General features: G+C 45.6%; 1 protein-coding gene across 1 annotated transcript in view; it reads right to left on the bottom strand.

The window, feature by feature from the left end:
• Positions 1 to 548: 548 nt before the first annotated feature.
• Positions 549 to 10,013, bottom strand: part of LOC144165295 (sodium-dependent multivitamin transporter-like) — a 32,148-nt gene continuing 22,683 nt past the window's right edge. The window contains exons 4-6 of the mRNA XM_077695416.1: positions 6,917 to 7,017; positions 1,567 to 1,661; positions 549 to 993 (exon numbers count right to left, since the gene is read on the bottom strand). Of these exons, the coding sequence (XP_077551542.1) occupies positions 868 to 993; positions 1,567 to 1,661; positions 6,917 to 7,017 (322 nt within the window). The 3' untranslated portion in view covers positions 549 to 867. The remainder of the gene's footprint in view (positions 994 to 1,566; positions 1,662 to 6,916; positions 7,018 to 10,013) is intronic.

Raw genomic sequence — 10,013 nt, 5'->3', positions numbered from 1 at the left:
TAATAGTACGCCAGAGGGCTTGCCTTCAAATATATTCTGTGCTCATCCAAAATTGCATTAACGTTACTACATTATATAAGCATTTGGTCGCAGTGGAATGGCGTTTCCCTTAGGTGAGAACAGCGACTTTCCGTCAGTATGCCAATGCACCGTACTGGTGCTGAAGGCACTCCAAGAAATAAATGACTAGTTTTCGTACCATGTTGACTCATTTTACATCACGTTATTCAAACTAGCGACTATGAAGCCGAGTAATTGTTAAAATATTGAGCAAACATACCCTTCGCACTTAGCAACCCTCGGAGATCTATCTTGATGGTTTTTGTAGTTTACATTTAATTTACAAGAGAAAATTGGGAAATCTACGTTTTCACAATTATGAAGCCTAATAGAACGGGCATATAGACTGTAAAAAGCCTGCCCGCATACATACTTCACTTTTCCGGCACTATATTGCCAGCGGAAGGGAGCAGAGGAGGCAACAAATGCAGCAAGATCTGCTTTATTGATTGGAAGCTCTGAGCACCTCCATGAAAGCCATCGCCAAATCTTCGTTTGTTGACGAATCGAGGGAAGAGGATCTCAGTTTTCTTCAGCCAGTGGCTAGTGATACAAAACAAAAAAACTTGATCCGGTGTTTGGTCGAACGTATTCCAAAAGAAAGATTCCTGCATATTCTGCTCGAAGATGGGCTTATTTCGGCCGTTGTGTGAGCTTTACATTTAGCGCTACTTGTGAGCGCTGAGTAAAGGTACGCAAAAAAAACCTTTAAACTGGGATGTGTTTAGCTTACATATCCTATATTCTGCGTATCTCTTGTTTCCTGAAGGTTTCTTTTACTCAGCACATACCGGCCACCAAACATTTTCAAGTTTGTGTTGCTGCTGTTCCAAGTGTCGTCTCATGTGGGCCAGTTTCTGTCTCCTCGCCAACATTGGATATAAGTGATCTCGCTTCCTTGGTGCCTTTGCCTTTAGGTAATGCCCCCACAACCTGCGAGTCAGCAGCACGTGCATAAAACATGAAATTTGTTGTTTTGTGTGTTAAAGTCAACAGATAAATAGTTCAAACAACTCCACCGTTTTTTTACCACTCCAGGTGCCTTCCCATTAGCGCTTAACCCGGTTTTTCTGTATTCCCTGGTAGAAAGCGAGCCCTGACCATTGTGACCCTACCCTGGACTCCTCACCCCCGATTCCCGCATGCTGTTGCGGGCACGCCTGTAGAGGGCTCCGTACAGTTTTTCATTAGTGTGAAGAGATACTTTTTAAGGCTTCTGTGAAGCGTCCTTTACCTTCATCGTATCCACCTTAAACGACCGAGCGTAACTGTGTTATTAATGCGGCATCAAAAAAAAAAAAAAAATCAGCGTTGTAGGACACAGTAAACCACAAAGCTTCATTGAAGCTGAAAACTTGCATACTCATGAAAAATGTGCTACAGGATGTACTTGCTACGAAGAAACGCTAACATTCCGGAGTTTGCGCTCCTGCATTAAATCCTCGCGTAAAATACACTGAGGAAGGAACTCTTTCACCCATATTTTGACAAAAACACAGCACTGACCTTTGTCGCCGTCGGGAGAAGTCCAATTCGTTTCCAGAAGTGAACAACTGGTAGGCTTGATAAGGGAAACTTTTCATCAACGTTTCTGGAGCCACCTGTAATATATTTTTGCTGGGAAATTCCCCCTAGCGTAGGACTGTGTATCACCATGCAGTGAGATGGACATAACTTACTTCTGAGAATGTAAGTAAGTCTAACTAGATGTAAAAATTTACCAATATTTATTAGGTATAACCTTCGCTGGTTGTTATATTTCTCAACAAAAAAATACAAATAGCGCTAGATTTGGCCACAGATGGCATGAACGTCCAACGTCTCTTCCCACAGACACGTGTCTTAGCTTCTCGATAATACGGATTCGCTTTCAGACAATAACTGACCACTTTTACTTAAAGGAGCCATGAAGAGAAAATGCAAGTTGGTTTTATTCGAAAGATTTCGTGTTTTATAGTGCCCCCAGCGCTTGTCCGGATACAAACGGTGCTTTATTCACTGAGAAATTAAACAATTTAGGTTAAAATTTTGATTTTCCCGCTCAATCGTGCGTTTTCGTGGTCCCAAGTGACATCACGGGAACCGACCGCTCTGCAGCCTAGGGTACCTTCATTCACGCATCCGCCGTACAGGGTAGAGACACGTAACGCTGGCGCCGCCATGTTCGGTTGCTCGCTCGCCGCCGAAGCAAGTCATTGTGTCAAAACCGCGCTAAAATTATCGCCGCAACGCTGTTTACTGAAGAAGTTTGAATCATATTGTCTGTTTCGCGTTGCTAGGTCTCGTGGGAAACGAAAAGAATAACGCGTTGAGCCCGTTGGCCCAATTGCGGCGGCACGGGACCGTTCAAAGGTTGTCTCCACCCTGTACAGCGGTGTTGGTTTGTTCCCGCGTTTCTTTACGTTCCGTAACCTAGATCGCGCCACCATACCGTGGCAAGCGTTTGGTTTGTTTTTGCCCGCATTTAAACCTGGCTTGTTTTTGTTCTGGGAGAAAATATTCGTTCCCTGAAACAGTGCTCGCTCGACAAATGGGGTCACGTAAGACACCGTTGCTTGCGTCAATCGGCCAGTGTCGTCTGAGACAACCCCAAGCCCCGTAGTGCTGTGCAGCTAAACCAAAACATGCTGTGCGCAGTACGAACAGCAGAACGCATCAGTACTTCTATGTTTACATGTGCTTTCGTAACTTCCACTGTTTGTCCCATCATTCTTATTGCTTTGTAAAGAATGTGCCCTAAATTTAAGCGCAAATCGCTCGTTCGTCTAGTTTGTAAGCTCTACCTAATTTGCGTCTGCTTCTGCCAGCCTCCGCCAATCGCAGAGCTTAGCCCATGTGACATCACAGGTTCTGTTGCGGGAAATGAGCTGGTGGGTCGCATGAACATTCCCGTTTTTCCTAATTATGTAGCTTATTTGAGCGAAGTTTACGTTAAAAGTGGTGTCAGTATGATTCTAACGAGACAATTGTTTGAATGAACCAAACTTGTGTTTTCTCTTCATGGCTCCTTTAACGAAGACATAAACAGGGCTTCAAAGGTTGCAACCTCACGTGCGGAATTGCTAGAGAATGCGTCCACGGCAATATATCTACAACACATTACCCTTCTGCGACTGTGGGGGACATACAGACATAGAAAAAAGACGTTTAGTTCTTTTCTTGTGCGCGTCCAAGCCATTGCTGACCCGTGGCATAGGCTGTGACGAGCCCACCACTGCAGCAATACACGCATCTATAGGTGGGTTCCATCAAATGCTGCAGCCAATCAGCTTCACCGCCTTGGAGCGGAGGCGCTGGTTGTTCGGGCGACTTCCACTCTTTGCCATCTCTTTTAGAGCCCCTCTGTGGTGACGTGTGAGGTACTAAAGCTTGACTTTGGGCTAGTTGCGTACACATGACACCTTAGGAAACAGCGCGAAAAACATGGACAGAGAGAGCGCAAACAGACACGAGTGCTGACACGAGTGAGGGTAGGTACAATTCCGATCTCTGCCATTCATCGCACGAGATTTAAGCGGAGGTAGTCCCACTGCTCTTGGTTTACCAACCTTACACTGCAGTACCGCAAATACGGAGAAATCAAGCCGTACTACTGCTTCTTAGTTTCCGTTGAGCGCGCACGCTGTTCGGCGGGGATAGCGGGCGCCACAGAACTGGCCCTAAAAACAGGTTGGGTTCATAGTGTGGCTAATTCTGTCAGCAGGACTGCCTGAATATAACTAGAGCGAAAACTTCAGCTCCTCTTCTGAACTGACGAAGCTGAATAGTTCTCCACAGGAAGGATCTTAGGGGGGGGGGGGGGGAGAAGAGGGGGGGGGGAGAAGAGGGGGGGGGGTGTCGATGCGAGTGTTTTGAAACCGCCTTTTCAAGTGCGTTGTTCCTCATTGGAGCAAGAGTTAAGCCGTGCCCGCGCAGCGTATTTCTGTCTATTAGTAGCTTTAATTGTTCGCCGCAACATCTCTGCATGCGCGAAATGCAAGCCGGCCGCAGTTCATCAAGCGTTAGCCAAAGTAAACGCCCGTTTAAATCTGGTCATGGGCGAGTGCTAACCGGTAGTATAGAATTATCTAAAACACTGAAGTGTTGAGTTTTGGTGCACCTATTTTGCCCCAGCGCTCGCTTCCTCTGAAGTACAGTGGCAGGACTGAAGTACAGTGGCTGCAAAAAGGAATTTGAACGCCCCACCAGAATATGGTGCAGCAGAATGGAGCTACTGCAGACCGAAGCCACTGACTGAGAGCATCTCGGAGCAGCAAGACAGCTGATAGGTGTCGCTTGTTGGTCTTGTCCCGACGTGTTGTGCTCATAGCGTCCAGAGTGCTCTGATACGGGAGGAGGGGAAGCCCAGGTCCCAATAATTGGCACTCTTTAGTGACCCATAACTCGGCTAATATTGATTCTTTAAAACCATATTTTCGAAAGGATATTTATTAGGCCGCACTCCAGCGATTATGCTCTTAAAATTGCAACATGTCGATCCTGTTTAGAGCCAGTTTACTATAGCAGGACGGAAATTTGGGAGAGTTGGTAGGTCGACATGATGTAAAAACAACGCGATAGGACGAAATACCCGAGGAAAGGAACCAGACAGGACAAGCGGTGACTATCAAGTCAAAATTTTATTTGACCGGAAAGACATATATACACAAAAAACATTGAAACGACGCATGCGCTAACACCTGTGCCATACCAACACTGATAGCGATAAAAAAGGGAGAGAAACTAGTTTTCTCCTTCATAATGTCAACCACAAGCAAGATAAGTCACTTCTTTAGCATGTAAAGTAACGGATGCCTGACTAATGCACTCGTCACCAAGCCTGTTTATATAGAACGCCTCTATTATTTCGCGCTTTAGCTGATTAGGATGACGGAACAGTAAGACCGTTTTTTTCAAATTGGGGCTGATATGATCGCGTAGGACACGAACGACAGTGATCACAGAAATGAGATGTAGGTGTTCCTTTCCAATAATTGAAGTGCGCTCTCAAACGCACATTTACACAACGGCCCGTTTGGCCAACGTAAACATTAGCACAAGACAAAGGTATTTTATAAACAACACCAACACTACACAGGATGTACTTGTTCTTGTGGTTGACTGTGCAGATGGACTATCTGAATTTGTGCCTCGTTTCTTTCTGTCTAGTATGGCACAGACTTTACCTAGTTTATTTGGTGCTGATATGGCAACCTGCCCTCCATATATGGAAGCAACCTTTTTTTAATCTGTGAGTGGTACGGTGGATGTACGGAACTACAGCGAACTTTTTTTGTTGATATACTTCTTTTTCTGCGCTATGCTTGTCGCAGCCTTTTATCATTCTTACAAGCTTATTGCATGCTGACGCCAGCGCACTAGTTGGAAAACCAGCTTCTTTTAGCTTTTTTGCCTGTTCTTGGAAACTTGGGTCCATTGAGTGTACGCACGATTTCGACAATGCTGACCGCAGGCTGGAAAAAGCTATAGAGTTTTTGACAATCTTACTGTGGCCCGAAGTCTGTAAAGTCTGTGCCATAGCCTCTGCCATAGTAGACAGAAAGAAACGAGACACAAATTCAGATAGTCCATACATTTGCACTGTCAACCACAAGAACAAGTACATCCCGTGTAGTTGTTTATAAAATACCTTTGTCTTGTGGCAATGTTTACGTTGGCCAAACGGGCCGTTGTGTAAATGTGCGTTTCAGAGAGCACTTCAAATCTTTGAAAGGAACACCTACATCTCATTTCTCTGATCACTGTCGTTCGTGTCCTACGCGCTCATGTCAGCCTCAATTTGAAAAAACGGTTTAACTGTTCCGTCATCCTAATCAGCTAAAGCGCGAAATAATAGAGGCGTTCTATATAAACAGGCTTGGTGACGAGTGCATTAGTCAGGCATCCGTTACTTTACGTGCTAAAGAAGTGACTTATCTTGCTTGTGGTTGACATTATGAAGGAGCAACCTAGTTTCTCCCCCTTTTTTATCACTATCAGTGTTGGTATGGCACAGATGTTAGCGCATGCGTCGTTTCAATGTTTTTTGTGTATATATGTCATTCCGGTCAAATAAAATTTTGACTTGATAGTCAGCGCTCGTCCTGTCTGGTTCATTTCCTCGTGTATCTCGTCCTATCGCGCTGTTTTTACATCATGCCAGTTTACTATGCATCAGTAATATTATCGCCGGCCAGACCGGAAAGTTTCGCCTCAAAAATCGGTGATAAATTATGAAGGTTTTCTATTCTGGTACTACTTTGGCAGTTTAGTGACCAACCTCGCGAATACTTTGAAGAAGAAAATGGCGGTACGCCAACTCCTACACTTGCTGCGCCTGAATTGAGAAAGCGACGGAGAAAACGTCACTTCAAACGGCCTGCATGTTAGAGGGGTACGACGTTCTAAGCAGCGTCGTTATGATTGCACGTTTTCTAATTTAAAGGCCGGAACGCATGAACCAGGTCCTCCTATGTTCACGTAGAGCTATGAAGCCGTAGTGGGGGTTGGGGTGTACGCTCGTGTCGCGTTCCTGCTACCTTGGTTTTGGTTTCCGGAAATTTTCCAAAGTTTCCAGCTTTTCTTTTTTTAATCAGTCACTTTTTAATGCAGTCAGCCATAATTGACCTAGCGCCATCCCTAATTTTAGCCGGCGTTTCACTCCCACAGACGCGGGCGCCTTGTGGCAGCTTTTCTGCTCGATGGGGCATTTCTGCTACGACAGAAAACTCCCCAATTTATCCTTTGGGGCAGAGTATTACCCGCTTTTATTCGGAATAGGGCTCGAGATACCGTAAAGAACTCTTTTTAGAGGGCAACATAAGAAATGGGAGAAGAATTATTGGAGCACTGTTAAGAATGAGGCTGTTGACTTCACCTGTAGCCAAGCTTGCAATCAGTCCTGCGGCAACAGTGAACAGGAGGCTGAAGGCGCTCATCCAGCACGAGCTGATTTTATAAAGCTCGAACACCTGGGAACTGAGCACGAAAAGTCAAGGGCACCGTGAGCAACTTTTCTAATCGGTGACAGCTGGAGCACCCTACTGAATTTTTCGATTTTCCGAAATTTGCTATCATCAACCACAAAAGGCTTCTCAACATTATTGCGTTATCCTAAAAATTCTTTGCTCTGTGTCTATGAGCGCTCTGTGCTTCATATTTAACACAGATGTTCTGCTACCATCTATTGTATAAAGTGTGCCTTTTAAGGAGGGATTTCAAGCTGGGGAAATAATTACCGGCTGTGTTTATTAGGTACAACGCCACAGATCTCGAGCCGAGAATAGCAGGGCGTTAGGTGCTGTGCTCGCAAGATTTTTCAACTTAGTACTGCCAAAATGGTTTCCTTAACGATTATCCAATATGCTAGGGACAAGTTGCAAACATTCTTTTTTCTTGCTGCGAACTTACAGAGATCAATGTTCAGTGCTTACCATCACAAACTTGGTTTCTGGCACTGTGCTGTGTGAAATTGTACAGTCCTGTGTGGCTTGTTTCGTCATTGCATACGGCCATTCCTACAGATATACTAGTAATAAGTGCTCAGTGAGGCAAAGTTGATTAATCATCATCAAATATTTCATTTCAGTTTGAACTTAGGAACTATGGGTGAAGATAACAGACTGTCTTTGATTTTTTCAAAATAAACCTTGCGGATGGCAGATGAAACAAAGTACTTAGTTGCTCATGGGGCGTTGTATTAAAACTTTGGCACACTAGAAACTTGACAGGGAAGAGTCATAATTAGTTCGGAAGTTCGGCAGCACAAAGCAGCCGGGAGTTCTAACGTATATCGCGATTGGCGAATGGTTAGCGTGGTAACTGATGATAACTGATTATTTCTTGCGGTATATTTTTCAAGAAAAACCCAAATGTATAGTCAATTGTTTGTCGTCAGGTACTATAATAAAATGCAAGTACACGTGCCAAGGAGTGAAATTACAAAATTTAGTGGCAGTCGTGCGCAGCCTTCTTATTTTCTAGGGTTAGTAACTTCACAGCATTAGACACTGTATTGATGTACTAGATGAGAAAAAATAGCTATAGCTGGAGAAAAGTAAACACGAAATATAATGTCACCTTATTTTCGTAGGTACAATGTGCCGGCTATACGACGTATTACCGATAGCCCCAAAAAGCGTAGAAGAAACGTTGCGAAGATGGGCATCCCGCGCATAGTATTACACTCTACATTTTTCTGGCTTAGCAAGCGTGAGTGTCGACGATTTTTTGCGCGCTTGTTTCAAGCGTGATGCGCTTTCACACTGAAAAATCACGCTTCCTAAGCATGACTCTCGGGATGTGTAACGCTTGAAAATTGTGAGTAAAGATATTTTTTGCACGCTTGTTTTAGGCGTAGTGAACTATCACACTCATTGCTCACGCTTCCCATCCGTGACTGGCGACGTTCCTAGCGCTTAGTGAAGGGGAGAAAGAGGATTTGTACTTTGTGCGGCGTTCTCCAGCTGCATATAAGGAGCCTCTGTGACCGCCACAAATCATCTAAATAGAAAGCTCAAAGGAGGCAATAGTTTCTGTGCCGTATTTATGGTCTGGGTATCTCGGAACACCCGCCAAGCCCATAAACGGGGCAGAGCAAACGTTACCTTCTTTCAGCTTTATTTTAACATGATTTCTGACGGTCAGAAAGACATCTCCTTATACACGGCTGAACAAAGCCGCACAAGGTAAGTACAAATTCCCTTTCTCCCCTTCACTAAACGTTAGGAGGGTCGTCAGCCACGTACCGACAAGCCTCACGTTGCGATTGCGGCGTCAATTATTCGTTATCCACGGCCCCAAACGTAGTAGTTTGAGCAGAATAACAGGGTTTAGGATTTTCTCCTAATTTCTCTTAGTTGTGATAATCCTAAGTGCCCTCGAAGGCAGTGCAATGCAAACTTTCACAAAGCACCTTGAACTAATGCACCTAGCGAATTCCATGCAATTAAGCCTGCGATGTGCATTCTTTCGGCGCCATTACCTATAACTTTGTGAAGAAAATTAAATGAGGAAGTCTGTGAGTATTACTGTGAACGTTGAGATTGCGAGTCAAAGCCGAGGCACAATGCAGAACAAGAAATGTAGACAAATTTTATATTTGACTGAAAAGTTTTATTCAGAATAACTTGTAAGAATGCTCCCATACAGATAAATCCAAAAAAGACAGTAGCTATAACATAGGCTCCGGATGAACTCCCTGTAGGGTTTCTGACACCTGCTGTCATGCCGGCGGACAGGAGTTCGGGAGATAAGACGCGCGGGCTGAGAGGTCGCGCGCATTGCCGCCCCCGCTCCTCTTAATGGCCGCCGCCGTAATTGGTTTTTCTTGGGGGGAAAGCGGCTTCCCTTTTTGGACGCCTCGGAATGACGCGCCCTTGAGTGCTGCGGAGGTCAATGCCGGGACGACGTCCTTTGTAAACGCCACCCCTGCTTCTCTTTGTGGCCGCCCGACTATAGTTCTGAAGCTAGCCTGGCTCCGGTCTTCAGATGCGCCGAACGGGCGCGGCCAATTAGGGCAGTAAAACGGCGTTTTTGGGGTTGCGTGCCTCGGGGCCACCGTGTTACGCTTGGAGTGCGTAAGCCCGGGCGGCGGCTTTTGAAAGTGCCGCGCCGCCTAATGGCCACCCTGACTGTGGCAAAGCTGTCCCGTGCACGTGTACGCGTCTTCCTGCGTCCGCTCCGTCTGGCGAGAGGAGAAAAGTGCGCGAAGTTTGGGAAGGCGGCGTTTGGCCCCATGATTGGTGGGATTCGAGATGTCGCTCTTACCAATCAGATGTGCTGTCCCGCTTACAATGGACAAGAGGGATTATACTCCCGGGGATAACGGCCAGCGGGAGATTTAGCTGAGACTTAGCTTGGGTGGGAGACGAGCGAGCCTCCGTGCTTGGTGCACGTAATCCTTGCCGTCTAGGGCGTAACCCAGAGTCGATCGCTAAGGTATGGCACCTAGGGCGTACCTCGGAGGGTCGATC

This window comes from Haemaphysalis longicornis, unplaced genomic scaffold (assembly GCF_048455015.1).
Source record: "Haemaphysalis longicornis isolate Haplotype H1 unplaced genomic scaffold, Haemaphysalis longicornis Haplotype H1 scaffold_1, whole genome shotgun sequence".
Taxonomy (NCBI): domain Eukaryota; kingdom Metazoa; phylum Arthropoda; class Arachnida; order Ixodida; family Ixodidae; genus Haemaphysalis; species Haemaphysalis longicornis.
The sequence above is the reverse complement of the archived record's forward strand: the minus strand, read 5'-3'. Positions and strand labels throughout refer to the sequence as shown.